General features: G+C 46.4%; 1 protein-coding gene across 1 annotated transcript in view; it reads right to left on the reverse strand.

The window, feature by feature from the left end:
* Window positions 1–17,300, reverse strand: part of LOC311103036 (eukaryotic translation initiation factor 2-alpha kinase 3-like) — a 92,004-nt gene that overhangs the window by 21,108 nt on the left and 53,596 nt on the right. Inside the window, exons 9-10 of the mRNA XM_084144528.1 lie at window positions 13,634–13,863; window positions 13,244–13,356 (exon numbers count right to left, since the gene is read on the reverse strand). Coding sequence (XP_084000654.1) covers window positions 13,244–13,356; window positions 13,634–13,863 — 343 coding nt within the window. The remainder of the gene's footprint in view (window positions 1–13,243; window positions 13,357–13,633; window positions 13,864–17,300) is intronic.

The raw sequence follows: 17,300 nt of genomic DNA on the forward strand, positions 1-17,300 counted from the left end.
AGCTACTATAGAGTATGAATACTGGGGGGGGGGGGGCTATCAGCTACTATACAGTATGAATAATGGGGGGCTATCAGCTTAGTTGCGTGAGTATAGCTACTATAGAGTATGAATACTGGAGGGGGGGGGCTATCAGCTACTATACAGTATGAATACTGGGGGGCTATCAGCTACTATACAGTATGAATACGTGGAGCTGGGGGGCTATCAGCTACTATACAGTATGAATACTGGGGGGCTATCAGCTACTATACAGTATGAATACTGGGGGGGGCTATCAGCTACTATACAGTATGAATACGGGGGGCTATCAGCTATATCCAGTATGAATACTGGGGGGCTATCAGCTACTATACAGTATGAATACTGGGGGGGGCTATCAGCTACTATACAGTATGAATACTGGGGGGCTATCAGCTACTATACAGTATGAATACTGGGGGGGGGGGGCTATCAGCTACTATACAGTATGAATACTGGGGGGGGGGCTATCAGCTACTATACAGTATGAATACTGGGGGGGCTATCAGCTACTATACAGTATGAATACTGGGGGGGCTATCAGCTACTATACAGTATGAATACTGGGGGGGGGGCTATCAGCTACTATACAGTATGAATACTGGGGGGCTATCAGCTACTATACAGTATGAATACTGGGGGGGGCTATCAGCTACTATACAGTATGAATACTGGGGGGGGGCTATCAGCTACTATACAGTATGAATACTGGGGGGGGGGCTATCAGGCTACTATACAGTATGAATACTGGGGGGGGGCTATCAGCTACTATACAGTATGAATACTGGGGGGGGGGCTATCAGCTACTATACAGTATGAATACTGGGGGGCTATCAGCTACTATACAGTATGAATACTGGGGGGGGGGCTATCAGCTACTATACAGTATGAATACTGGGGGGGGGGCTATCAGCTACTATACAGTATGAATACTGGGGGGGCTATCAGCTACTATACAGTATGAATACTGGGGGGGGGGCTATCAGCTACTATACAGTATGAATACTGGGGGGGGGGCTATCAGCTACTATACAGTATGAATACTGGGGGGGGGGCTATCAGCTACTATACAGTATGAATACTGGGGGGGGGCTATCAGCTACTATACAGTATGAATACTGGGGGGCTATCAGCTACTATACAGTATGAATACTGGGGGGGGCTATCAGCTACTATACAGTATGAATACTGGGGGGGGGCTATCAGCTACTATACAGTATGAATACTGGGGGGCTATCAGCTACTATACAGTATGAATACTGGGGGGGGGGGCTATCAGCTACTATACAGTATGAATACTGGGGGGGCTATCAGCTACTATACAGTATGAATACTGGGGGGCTATCAGCTACTATACAGTATGAATACTGGGGGGGGGCTATCAGCTACTATACAGTATGAATACTGGGGGGGGGCTATCAGCTACTATACAGTATGAATACTGGGGGGGGGCTATCAGCTACTATACAGTATGAATACTGGGGGGCTATCAGCTACTATACAGTATGAATACTGGGGGGGGGGCTATCAGCTACTATACAGTATGAATACTGGGGGGGGGGCTATCAGCTACTATACAGTATGAATACTGGGGGGGGGGCTATCAGCTACTATACAGTATGAATACTGGGGGGGGCTATCAGCTACTATACAGTATGAATACTGGGGGGCTATCAGCTACTATACAGTATGAATACTGGGGGGGGGGCTATCAGCTACTATACAGTATGAATACTGGGGGGGGGGCTATCAGCTACTATACAGTATGAATACTGGGGGGGGGCTATCAGCTACTATACAGTATGAATACTGGGGGGGCTATCAGCTACTATACAGTATGAATACTGGGGGGGGGCTATCAGCTACTATACAGTATGAATACTGGGGGGGGGGCTATCAGCTACTATACAGTATGAATACTGGGGGGGGGGCTATCAGCTACTATACAGTATGAATACTGGGGGGCTATCAGCTACTATACAGTATGAATACTGGGGGGGGGCTATCAGCTACTATACAGTATGAATACTGGGGGGCTATCAGCTACTATACAGTATGAATACTGGGGGGGGGCTATCAGCTACTATACAGTATGAATACTGGGGGGCTATCAGCTACTATACAGTATGAATACTGGGGGGCTATCAGCTACTATACAGTATGAATACTGGGGGGGAGCTATCAGCTACTATACAGTATGAATACTGGGGGGGGGCTATCAGCTACTATACAGTATGAATACTGGGGGGCTATCAGCTACTATACAGTATGAATACTGGGGGGGGGGCTATCAGCTACTATACAGTATGAATACTGGGGGGGGGGGCTATCAGCTACTATACAGTATGAATACTGGGGGGGGCTATCAGCTACTATACAGTATGAATACTGGGGGGCTATCAGCTACTATACAGTATGAATACTGGGGGGGGCTATCAGCTACTATACAGTATGAATACTGGGGGGGGCTATCAGCTACTATACAGTATGAATACTGGGGGGGGGCTATCAGCTACTATACAGTATGAATACTGGGGGGCTATCAGCTACTATACAGTATGAATACTGGGGGGGGGCTATCAGCTACTATACAGTATGAATACTGGGGGGGGGGCTATCAGCTACTATACAGTATGAATACTGGGGGGGGGGCTATCAGCTACTATACAGTATGAATACTGGGGGGGCTATCAGCTACTATACAGTATGAATACTGGGGGGGGCTATCAGCTACTATACAGTATGAATACTGGGGGGGGCTATCAGCTACTATACAGTATGAATACTGGGGGGGGCTATCAGCTACTATACAGTATGAATACTGGGGGGGCTATCAGCTACTATACAGTATGAATACTGGGGGGGGCTATCAGCTACTATACAGTATGAATACTGGGGGGGGGGCTATCAGCTACTATACAGTATGAATACTGGGGGGGGGGCTATCAGCTACTATACAGTATGAATACTGGGGGGGGCTATCAGCTACTATACAGTATGAATACTGGGGGGGGGCTATCAGCTACTATACAGTATGAATACTGGGGGGGGCTATCAGCTACTATACAGTATGAATACTGGGGGGCTATCAGCTACTATACAGTATGAATACTGGGGGGGGCTATCAGCTACTATACAGTATGAATACTGGGGGGCTATCAGCTACTATACAGTATGAATACTGGGGGGGGGGCTATCAGCTACTATACAGTATGAATACTGGGGGGCTATCAGCTACTATACAGTATGAATACTGGGGGGGGGGCTATCAGCTACTATACAGTATGAATACTGGGGGGGCTATCAGCTACTATACAGTATGAATACTGGGGGGGGGGCTATCAGCTACTATACAGTATGAATACTGGGGGGCTATCAGCTACTATACAGTATGAATACTGGGGGGGGCTATCAGCTACTATACAGTATGAATACTGGGGGGCTATCAGCTACTATACAGTATGAATACTGGGGGGGGGGGCTATCAGCTACTATACAGTATGAATACTGGGGGGGCTATCAGCTACTATACAGTATGAATACTGGGGGGGGCTATCAGCTACTATACAGTATGAATACTGGGGGGGGGGCTATCAGCTACTATACAGTATGAATACTGGGGGGGCTATCAGCTACTATACAGTATGAATACTGGGGGGGGGCTATCAGCTACTATACAGTATGAATACTGGGGGGCTATCAGCTACTATACAGTATGAATACTGGGGGGGGGGCTATCAGCTACTATACAGTATGAATACTGGGGGGGCTATCAGCTACTATACAGTATGAATACTGGGGGGGCTATCAGCTACTATACAGTATGAATACTGGGGGGGGGCTATCAGCTACTATACAGTATGAATACTGGGGGGCTATCAGCTACTATACAGTATGAATACTGGGGGGGGGGCTATCAGCTACTATACAGTATGAATACTGGGGGGGGGGCTATCAGCTACTATACAGTATGAATACTGGGGGGGCTATCAGCTACTATACAGTATGAATACTGGGGGGGGGGGCTATCAGCTACTATACAGTATGAATACTGGGGGGGGGGCTATCAGCTACTATACAGTATGAATACTGGGGGGGGGGGCTATCAGCTACTATACAGTATGAATACTGGGGGGCTATCAGCTACTATACAGTATGAATACTGGGGGGGGGGCTATCAGCTACTATACAGTATGAATACTGGGGGGGGGGGGGCTATCAGCTACTATACAGTATGAATACTGGGGGCTATCAGCTACTATACAGTATGAATACTGGGGGGGGGGCTATCAGCTACTATACAGTATGAATACTGGGGGGGGGCTATCAGCTACTATACAGTATGAATACTGGGGGGGGCTATCAGCTACTATACAGTATGAATACTGGGGGGCTATCAGCTACTATACAGTATGAATACTGGGGGGGGGGCTATCAGCTACTATACAGTATGAATACTGGGGGGGGGGGCTATCAGCTACTATACAGTATGAATACTGGGGGGGCTATCAGCTACTATACAGTATGAATACTGGGGGGGGGGGGCTATCAGCTACTATACAGTATGAATACTGGGGGGGGGGCTATCAGCTACTATACAGTATGAATACTGGGGGGGGGCTATCAGCTACTATACAGTATGAATACTGGTGGGGGGGCTATCAGCTACTATACAGTATGAATACTGGGGGGCTATCAGCTACTATACAGTATGAATACTGGGGGGGCTATCAGCTACTATACAGTATGAATACTGGGGGGGGGGGGCTATCAGCTACTATACAGTATGAATACTGGGGGGCTATCAGCTACTATACAGTATGAATACTGGGGGGGGGGCTATCAGCTACTATACAGTATGAATACTGGGGGGGGCTATCAGCTACTATACAGTATGAATACTGGGGGGCTATCAGCTACTATACAGTATGAATACTGGGGGGGGGGCTATCAGCTACTATACAGTATGAATACTGGGGGGGGGGCTATCAGCTACTATACAGTATGAATACTGGGGGGGGCTATCAGCTACTATACAGTATGAATACTGGGGGGCTATCAGCTACTATACAGTATGAATACTGGGGGGGGGGGCTATCAGCTACTATACAGTATGAATACTGGGGGGGGGGGCTATCAGCTACTATACAGTATGAATACTGGGGGGGGCTATCAGCTACTATACAGTATGAATACTGGGGGGCTATCAGCTACTATACAGTATGAATACTGGGGGGGGGGGCTATCAGCTACTATACAGTATGAATACTGGGGGGGGGGCTATCAGCTACTATACAGTATGAATACTGGGGGGGGGGCTATCAGCTACTATACAGTATGAATACTGGGGGGGGGGGGGCTATCAGCTACTATACAGTATGAATACTGGGGGGCTATCAGCTACTATACAGTATGAATACTGGGGGGGGGGGCTATCAGCTACTATACAGTATGAATACTGGTGGGGGGGCTATCAGCTACTATACAGTATGAATACTGGGGGGCTATCAGCTACTATACAGTATGAATACTGGGGGGGGGCTATCAGCTACTATACAGTATGAATACTGGGGGGGGGCTATCAGCTACTATACAGTATGAATACTGGGGGGGGGGCTATCAGCTACTATACAGTATGAATACTGGGGGGGGGGCTATCAGCTACTATACAGTATGAATACTGGGGGGCTATCAGCTACTATACAGTATGAATACTGGGGGGGGCTATCAGCTACTATACAGTATGAATACTGGGGGGGGGGGCTATCAGCTACTATACAGTATGAATACTGGGGGGGGGGCTATCAGCTACTATACAGTATGAATACTGGGGGGCTATCAGCTACTATACAGTATGAATACTGGGGGGGGGGCTATCAGCTACTATACAGTATGAATATTGGGGGGGGGCTATCAGCTACTATACAGTATGAATACTGGGGGGGGGGGCTATCAGCTACTATACAGTATGAATACTGGGGGGCTATCAGCTACTATACAGTATGAATACTGGGGGGGGCTATCAGCTACTATACAGTATGAATACTGGGGGGGGGGCTATCAGCTACTATACAGTATGAATACTGGGGGGGGGGCAATCAGCTACTATACAGTATGAATACTGGGGGGCTATCAGCTACTATACAGTATGAATACTGGGGGGGGGGGCTATCAGCTACTATACAGTATGAATACTGGGGGGCTATCAGCTACTATACAGTATGAATACTGGGGGGCTATCAGCTACTATACAGTATGAATACTGGGGGGGGCTATCAGCTACTATACAGTATGAATACTGGGGGGGGGGCTATCAGCTACTATACAGTATGAATACTGGGGGGCTATCAGCTACTATACAGTATGAATACTGGGGGGGGGTGCTATCAGCTACTATACAGTATGAATACTGGGGGGGGCTATCAGCTACTATACAGTATGAATGAATACTGGGGGGCTATCAGCTACTATACAGTATGAATACTGGGGGGGGGGGCTATCAGCTACTATACAGTATGAATACTGGGGGGGGGGCTATCAGCTACTATACAGTATGAATACTGGGGGGCTATCAGCTACTATACAGTATGAATACTGGGGGGGGGGCTATCAGCTACTATACAGTATGAATACTGGGGGGGGCTATCAGCTACTATACAGTATGAATACTGGGGGGGCTATCAGCTACTATACAGTATGAATACTGGGGGGGGGCTATCAGCTACTATACAGTATGAATACTGGGGGGGGCTATCAGCTACTATACAGTATGAATACTGGGGGGGGGCTATCAGCTACTATACAGTATGAATACTGGGGGGGGCTATCAGCTACTATACAGTATGAATACTGGGGGGGGCTATCAGCTACTATACAGTATGAATACTGGGGGGGCTATCAGCTACTATACAGTATGAATACTGGGGGGGCTATCAGCTACTATACAGTATGAATACTGGGAGGGGGGGGCTATCAGCTACTATACAGTATGAATACTGGGGGGCTATCAGCTACTATACAGTATGAATACTGGGGGGGGGGGCTATCAGCTACTATACAGTATGAATACTGGGGGGCTATCAGCTACTATACAGTATGAATACTGGGGGGGGCTATCAGCTACTATACAGTATGAATACTGGGGGGGCTATCAGGTACTATACAGTATGAATACTGGGGGGGGGCTATCAGCTACTATACAGTATGAATACTGGGAGGGGGGTCTATCAGCTACTATACAGTATGAATACTGGGGGGGGGGCTATCAGCTACTATACAGTATGAATACTGGGGGGGGGGCTATCAGCTACTATACAGTATGAATACTGGGGGGCTATCAGCTACTATACAGTATGAATACTGGGGGGGGGCTATCAGCTACTATACAGTATGAATACTGGGGGGGCTATCAGCTACTATACAGTATGAATACTGGGGGGGGGGCTATCAGCTACTATACAGTATGAATACTGGGGGGGGGGCTATCAGCTACTATACAGTATGAATACTGGGGGGGGCTATCAGCTACTATACAGTATGAATACTGGGGGGCTATCAGCTACTATACAGTATGAATACTGGGGGGGGCTATCAGCTACTATACAGTATGAATACTGGGGGGCTATCAGCTACTATACAGTATGAATACTGGGGGGCTATCAGCTACTATACAGTATGAATACTGGGAGGGGGGGGCTATCAGCTACTATACAGTATGAATACTGGGGGGGCTATCAGCTACTATACAGTATGAATACTGGGGGGGGCTATCAGCTACTATACAGTATGAATACTGGGGGGGGGGCTATCAGCTACTATACAGTATGAATACTGGGGGGGCTATCAGCTACTATACAGTATGAATACTGGGGGGGGGGGGCTATCAGCTATTATACAGTATGAATACTGGGGGGGGCTATCAGCTACTATAGAGTATGAATACTGGGGGGGGGGGCTATCAGCTACTATACAGTATGAATAATGGGGGGCTATCAGCTACTATACAGTATGAATACTGGGGGGGCTATCAGCTACTATACAGTATGAATACTGGGGGGCTATCAGCTACTATACAGTATGAACACTGGGGGGGCTATCAGCTACTATACAGTATGAATACTGGGGGGGGGGCTATCAGCTACTATACAGTATGAATACTGGGGGGCCATCAGCTACTATACAGTATGAATACTGGGGGGGCTATCAGCTACTATACAGTATGAATACTGGGGGGGGGCTATCAGCTACTATACAGTATGAATACTGGGGGGGCTATCAGCTACTATACAGTATGAATACTGGGGGGGCTATCAGCTACTATACAGTATGAATACTGGGGGGCTATCAGCTACTATACAGTATGAATACTGGGGGGGGGGGCTATCAGCTACTATACAGTATGAATACTGGGGGGGCTATCAGCTACTATACAGTATGAATACTGGGGGGGCTATCAGCTACTATACAGTATGAATACTGGGGGGGGGGGCTATCAGCTACTATACAGTATGAATACTGGGGGGCTATCAGCTACTATACAGTATGAATACTGGGGGGGCTATCAGCTACTATACAGTATGAATACTGGGGGGGCTATCAGCTACTATACAGTATGAATACTGGGGGGGGGCTATCAGCTACTATACAGTATGAACACTGGGGGGGGGGGGCTATCAGCTACTATACAGTATGAATACTGGGGGGAGGGCTATCAGCTACTAAACAGTATGAATACTGGGGGGCTATCAGCTACTATACAGTATGAATACTGGGGGGGGCTATCAGCTACTATACAGTATGAATACTGGGGGGCTATCAGCTACTATACAGTATGAATACTGGGAGGGGGGGGCTATCAGCTACTATACAGTATGAATACTGGGGGGGCTATCAGCTACTATACAGTATGAATACTGGGGGGGGGGCTATCAGCTACTATACAGTATGAATACTGGGGGGGGGCTATCAGCTACTATACAGTATGAATACTGGGGGGGGGGGGGCTATCAGCTACTATACAGTATGAATACTGGGGGGGCTATCAGCTACTATACAGTATGAATACTGGGGGGGGGCTATCAGCTATTATACAGTATGAATACTGGGGGGGGGTATCAGCTACTATAGAGTATGAATACTGGGGGGGGGGGGCTATCAGCTACTATACAGTATGAATACTGGGGGGGGGGGGCTATCAGCTACTATACAGTATGAATAATGGGGGGCTATCAGCTACTATACAGTATGAATACGGGGGGGGGGGGCTATCAGCTACTATACAGTATGAATACGGGGGGTGCTATCAGCTACTATACAGTATGAATACTGGGGGGGCTATCAGCTACTATACAGTATGAATACTGGGGGGGGCTATCAGCTACTATACAGTATGAATACTGGGGGGCTATCAGCTACTATACAGTATGAATACTGGGGGGCTATCAGCTACAATACAGTATGAATACTGGGGGGCTATCAGCTACTATACAGTATGAATACTGGGTGGGGGGCTATCAGCTACTATACAGTATGAATACTGGGTGGGGGGCTATCAGCTACTATACAGTATGAATACTGGGGGGGGGGCTATCAGCTACTATACAGTATGAATACTGGGGGGGGGCTATCAGCTACTATACAGTATGAATACTGGGGGGGGCTATCAGCTACTATACAGTATGAATACGGGGGGGCTATCAGCTACTATATACTATGAATACTGGGGGGCTATCAGCTACTATACAGTATGAATACTGGGGGGGGGCTATCAGCTACTATACAGTATGAATACTGGGGGGCTATCAGCTACTATACAGTATGAATACTGGGGGGGGCTATCAGCTACTATACAGTATGAATACTGGGGGGGGCTATCAGCTACTATACAGTATGAATACGGGGGGGGCTATCAGCTATTATACAGTATGAATACTGGGGGGGGGCTATCAGCTACTATACAGTATGAATACTGGGGGGGGCTATCAGCTACTATACAGTATGAATACTGGGGGGGGCTATCAGCTACTATACAGTATGAATACTGGGGGGGGGCTATCAGCTACTATACAGTATGAATACTGGGGGGGGCTATCAGCTACTATATACTATGAATACTGGGGGGGGGGCTATCAGCTACTATACACTATGAATACTGGGGGGGGCTATCAGCTACTATACAGTATGAATACTGGGGGGGGGCTATCAGCTACTATACAGTATGAATACTGGGGGGGCTATCAGCTACTATACAGTATGAATACTGGGGGGCTATCAGCTACTATACAGTATGAATACTGGGGGGGGGGCTATCAGCTACTATACAGTATGAATACTGGGGGGCTATCAGCTACTATACAGTATGAATACTGGGGGGGGCTATCAGCTACTATACAGTATGAATACTGGGGGGGGCTATCAGCTATTATACAGTATGAATACTGGGGGGGGGGCTATCAGCTACTATACAGTATGAATACTGGGGGGGGGGGCTATCAGCTACTATACAGTATGAATACGGGGGGGGGGGGCTATCAGCTATTATACAGTATGAATACTGGGGGGGGGGCTATCAGCTACTATACAGTATGAATACTGGGGGGGGCTATCAGCTACTATACAGTATGAATACTGGGGGGGTTATCAGCTACTATACAGTATGAATACTGGGGGGGGCTATCAGCTACTATATACTATGAATACTGGGGGGGGGGGCTATCAGCTACTATACACTATGAATACTGGGAGGGGGGGGCTATCAGCTACTATACAGTATGAATACTAGGGGGGGGGGCTATCAGCTACTATACAGTATGAATACTGGGAGGGGGGGGCTATCAGCTACTATACAGTATGAATACTGGGAGGGGGGGGGCTATCAGCTACTATACAGTATGAATACTGGGAGGGGGGGGGCTATCAGCTACTATACAGTATGAATACTGGGAGGGGGGGGCTATCAGCTACTATACAGTATGAATACTGGGGGGGGGGGGCTATCAGCTACTATACAGTATGAATACTGGGAGGGGGGGGGCTATCAGCTACTATACAGTATGAATACTGGGGGGGGGGCTATCAGCTACTATACAGTATGAATACTGGGAGGGGGGGGCTATCAGCTACTATACAGTATGAATACTGGGGGGGGGGCTATCAGCTACTATACAGTATGAATACTGGGAGGGGGGGGGGCTATCAGCTACTATACAGTATGAATACTGGGAGGGGGGGGGCTATCAGCTACTATACAGTATGAATACTGGGGGGGGGCTATCAGCTACTATACAGTATGAATACTGGGGGGGGGGGCTATCAGCTACTATACAGTATGAATACTGGGGGGGGGGGCTATCAGCTACTATACAGTATGAATACTGGGGGGGGCTATCAGCTACTATACAGTATGAATACTGGGGGGGGCTATCAGCTACTATACAGTATGAATACTGGGGGGGGGGGCTATCAGCTACTATACAGTATGAATACTGGGGGGGGGCTATCAGCTACTATACAGTATGAATACTGGGGGGGGGGGGGGGCTATCAGCTACTATACAGTATGAATACTGGGGGGGGGGCTATCAGCTACTATACAGTATGAATACTGGGGGGGGGCTATCAGCTACTATACAGTATGAATACTGGGGGGGGGGCTATCAGCTACTATACAGTATGAATACGGGGGGGGGGGGCTATCAGCTACTATACAGTATGAATACTGGGGGGCTATCAGCTACTATACAGTATGAATACTGGGGGGGGGGCTATCAGCTACTATACAGTATGAATACTGGGGGGGGCTATCAGCTACTATACAGTATGAATACTGGGGGGGGGCTATCAGCTACTATACAGTATGAATACTGGGGGGGGGGGCTATCAGCTACTATACAGTATGAATACTGGGGGGGGCTATCAGCTACTATACAGTATGAATACTGGGGGGGGGGCTATCAGCTACTATACAGTATGAATACTGGGGGGGGGCTATCAGCTACTATACAGTATGAATACTGGGGGGGGGCTATCAGCTACTATACAGTATGAATACTGGGGGGGGGGCTATCAGCTACTATACAGTATGAATACTGGGGGGGGGGCTATCAGCTACTATACAGTATGAATACTGGGGGGGGGGCTATCAGCTACTATACAGTATGAATACTGGGGGGCTATCAGCTACTATACAGTATGAATACTGGGGGGCTATCAGCTACTATACAGTATGAATACTGGGGGGGGGCTATCAGCTACTATACAGTATGAATACTGGGAGGGGGGGCTATCAGCTACTATACAGTATGAATACTGGGGGGCTATCAGCTACTATACAGTATGAATACTGGGGGGGGGCTATCAGCTACTATACAGTATGAATACTGGGGGGGGGGCTATCAGCTACTATACAGTATGAATACTGGGGGGGGGGGGCTATCAGCTACTATACAGTATGAATACTGGGGGGCTATCAGCTACTATACAGTATGAATACTGGGGGGGGGGCTATCAGCTACTATACAGTATGAATACTGGGGGGCTATCAGCTACTATACAGTATGAATACTGGGGGGGGGCTATCAGCTACTATACAGTATGAATACTGGGGGGGGGCTATCAGCTACTATACAGTATGAATACTGGGGGGCTATCAGCTACTATACAGTATGAATACTGGGGGGGGCTATCAGCTACTATACAGTATGAATACTGGGGGGGGGGGCTATCAGCTACTATACAGTATGAATACTGGGGGGCTATCAGCTACTATACAGTATGAATACTGGGGGGGGCTATCAGCTACTATACAGTATGAATACTGGGGGGGCTATCAGCTACTATACAGTATGAATACTGGGTGGGGGGGCTATCAGCTACTATACAGTATGAATACTGGGGGGGGGGCTATCAGCTACTATACAGTATGAATACTGGGGGGGGGGGGCTATCAGCTACTATACAGTATGAATACTGGGGGGGGGGGCTATCAGCTACTATACAGTATGAATACTGGGGGGGGGCTATCAGCTACTATACAGTATGAATACTGGGGGGGGGCTATCAGCTACTATACAGTATGAATACTGGGGGGCTATCAGCTACTATACAGTATGAATACTGGGGGGGGGGGCTATCAGCTACTATACAGTATAAGTAGGGTGGCATTTGGGACGTAGCCTTAGTGAATCAGTTGTCAGGTCTGTTTTAATATTAACGCCGTACAATACCTGGACACATATTCACTTGAGCGGGTCTCCATGACAACTATCTCTTTGGGTTCGGCCACCTCAAGGTCATACTTGCTGTCGGTCTGACACTGAGTCTCCGACTCCTTGCGTTGCTACGGAGATCAGGATAGAGACAGGATTATTAATGAACATTGATCCAGAAACAAATTCAGTAAACAAAATATACTTCTAAACACAATTCCACATCCCCTCTATGTACTGGGTCGTAGATACCAAACAGAAGAAGACAAACTGAAAGAGGGAGGACCTACTTGAAATTGTCCATTGCAAAACATTTTGCTACAGTGTCCACTAATCAAGAATACAAACTAAATCTACTGTATGTGGCTGACATGTGAAGATGATGTGTGGTTGGCTATGTGGTCTCACCCGTATATATGCCACAGGGGCGGGGGGGTGGAAAAACTTCCTGACTATGTAGGTGGTAGCAGCGATACAGAAGACCATGGTCCCTAGAATCTCTTTCCACCAGGGCAGTAACAGCACCGGATCCTTCCTCCTCTTCTTCTCCGCCGCACCACCACCCTTCAGCAGAGACACCTCCGCCACGCCACGTCGCCCACGGTAACGCTTACTGTATGGGAAGTAGTACCCGTTGTCTGGGGAACGGAGAGAGGAACCCGTCAATCAATCAACAACTTGTACTATTATAACCAACAAAACAACAATGAATTTCCATGTCATTTTTAACACCATGGTAAAACAACAAGAGGTGGTTATGATTTTATACTGGTTAAACAAAGACAGTATAATAGGAGGTTATAAAAGGTTATTTGTATTTTTGTATTTGTATTTATTATGGATCCCCATTAGTTCCTGCCAAGGCAGCAGCTACTCTTCCTGGGGTTTATTATGGATCGCCATTAGTTCCTGCCAAGGCAGCGGCACTCTTCCTGGGGTTTATTATGGATCCCCATTAGTTCCTGCCAAGGCAGCAGCTACTCTTCCTGGGGTTTATTATGGATCCCCATTAGTTCCTGCCAAGGCAGCAGCTACTCTTCCTGGGGTTTATTATGGATCCCCATTAGTTCCTGCCAAGGCAGCAGCTACTCTTCCTGGGGTTTATTATGGATCCCCATTAGTTCCTGCCAAGGCAGCAGCTACTCTTCCTGGGGTTTATTATGGATCCCCATTAGTTCCTGCCAAGGCAGCAGCTACTCTTCCTGGGGTTTATTATGGATCCCCATTAGTTCCTGCCAAGGCAGCAGCTACTCTTCCTGGGGTTTATTATGGATCGCCATTAGTTCCTGCCAAGGCAGCAGCTACTCTTCCTGGGGTTTATTATGGATCCCCATTAGTTCCTGCCAAGGCAGCAGCTACTCTTCCTGGGGTTTATTATGGATCCCTATTAGTTCCTGCCAAGGCAGCAGCTACTCTTCCTGGGGTTTATTATGGATCCCTGTTAGTTCCTGCCAAGGCAGCAGCTACCCTTCCTGGGGTTTATTATGGATCCCTATTAGTTCCTGCCAAGGCAGCAGCTACTCTTCCTGGGGTTTATTATGGATCCCCATTAGTTCCTGCCTGACCACACTACTGAACAGTAGTCCAGGTGCGACAAAACTAGGGCCTGTAGGACCTGCCTTGTTGATAGTGTTGTTAAGAAGGCAGAGCAGCGCTTTATTATGGACAGACTTCTCCCCATCTTAGCTACTGTTGTATCAATATGTTTTGACCATGACAGTTTACAATCCAGGGTTACTCCAAGCAGTTTAGTCACCTCAACTTGCTCAATTTCCACATTATTCATTACGAGATGTCGTTGAGGTTTAGGTGACCCAAATACAATGCTTTTAGTTTTGGAAAAATTCAGGACTAACTTATTCCTTGCCACCCATTCCGAAACTAACTGCAACTCTTTGTTAAGTGTTGCAGTCATTTCAGTTGCTGTATTAGCTGACGTGTATAGTGTTGAGTCATCCACATACATAGACACACTGGCTTTTCTCAAAGCCAGTGGCATGTCGTTAGTAAAGATGGAAAAAAGAAATGGGCCTAGACAGCTGCCCTGGGGAATTCCTGATTCTACCTGGATTATGTTGGAGAGGCTTCCATTAAAGAACACCCTCTGTGTTCTGTTAGACAGGTAACTCTTTATCCACAATATAGCAGGGGGTGTAAAGCCAAAACACATATGTTTTTCCAGCAGCAGACTATGATCGATAATGTCAAAAGCCGCACTGAAGTCTAACAAAACAGCCCCCACAATCTTTTTATCATCAATTTCTCTCAGCCAATCATCAGTCATTTGTGTAAGTACTGTGCTTGTTGAATGTCCTTTTCTATAAGCATGCTGAAAGTTTGTTGTCAATTTGTTTACAGTAAAATAGCATTGTATCTGGTCAAACACAATTTTTCCTAATCGTTTACTAAGGGTTAGTAACAGGCTGATTGGTCGGCTATTTGAGCCAGTTAAGGGGGCTTTACTATTCTTAGGTAGCAGAATGACTTTTGCTTCCCTCCAGGCCTGAGGGCACACACTTTCTAGTAGGCTTAAATTTAAGATATGGCAAATAGGAGTGGCAATATCGTCCGCTATTATCCTTAGCAATTTTCCATCCAAGTTGTCAGACCCCGGTGGCTTGTCATTGTTAATAGACAACAATAATTTGTTCACCTCTTCCACACTCACTTTACGGAATTCAAAATTACAATTCTTGTCTTTCATAATTTGGTCAGATATACTTGGATGTGTAGTGTCAGAAATTGTTGCTGGCATGTCATGCCGAAGTTTGCTAATCTTGCCAATGGAAAAATTATTAAAGTTGTTGGAAATATCAGTTGGTTTTGTGATGAATGAAGCCATCTGATTCAATGAATGATGGAGCTGAGTTTGCCTTTTTTCCCAAAATTTCATTTAAGGTGCTCCAAAGCTTTTTACTATCATTCTTTATGTCATTTATCCTTGTTTCTTTTTATTCAGTTTAGTCACATGGTTTCTCAATTTGCAATATGTTTGCCAAATCAGTTGTACAGCCAGACAGAAAAATACAAATAAATGTACAGCCAGACTTATTTGCCATTCCTTTTGCCTCATCCCTCTCAACCACACAATTTTTAAATTCCTCAACAATCCACGTGGATTTAACAGTTTTTACAGTCATTTTCTTATTGGTTGAATGCTTATTAGTAACTGGAATAAGCAATTTCATAAATGTGTCAAGTGTCTGTTTGCTCCTCATTACACACCACGGACCAACAAATATTCTTTACATCAACAACATAGGAATCACTACAAAACTTATTGTAAGACCTCTTATACACAATATTAGGCCCAGCCTTTGGAACTATGGTTTTCCTAGATATGGCTACTATATTGTGATCACTATATCCGATGGATTTGGATACTGCTTTCAAACAAATCTCTGCAGCATTAGTAAAGATATGATCAATACATGTTGATGATTTAATTCCTGTACTGTTTGTAACTACCCTGGTATGTTGACTGATAACCTGAACCAGGTTCCAGGCACTAGTTACAGTTTGAAGCTTTCTCTTGAGTGGGCAGCTTGATGAAAGCCAGTCAATATTTAAAATCACCCAGAAAATAACCCTCTCTGTTGATATCACATACATTATCAAGCATTTCACATGTTATCCAGATACTGACTGTTAGCACTTGGTGGTCTATAGCAGCTTCCCACCAGAATGGGCTTTAGGTGAGGCAGATGAACCTGTAGCCATATTACTTCAACAGTATTTAACATGAGATCCTCTCTAATCTTCACAGGAATGTGGTTCTGAATATAAACAGCAACACCTCCACCATTGGCATTTCTATATTTTCTGTAGATCTTATAACCTTGTATTGCTACCACTGTATCATCAAAAGGTATTGTCTAAGTGAGTTTCAGAGATAGTCAGAATATGAATGTCATCTGTTACTGGCAAATTATTGATTTCATGAACCTTGTTTCTTAAGCTACATATGTTAACGTGGGCTATTTTGAGCACTTTTCTTTTGGGATGCTTACTTGTTTTTATTGCTTTACTGGGAAGCTTAGCAGCAGTAGGTTCTTACCATATGGGTAATGCAGGA

The sequence above is a fragment of the Coregonus lavaretus genome (genome assembly GCF_964263955.1).
Source record: "Coregonus lavaretus genome assembly, chromosome: 27".
NCBI lineage: Eukaryota > Metazoa > Chordata > Actinopteri > Salmoniformes > Salmonidae > Coregonus > Coregonus lavaretus.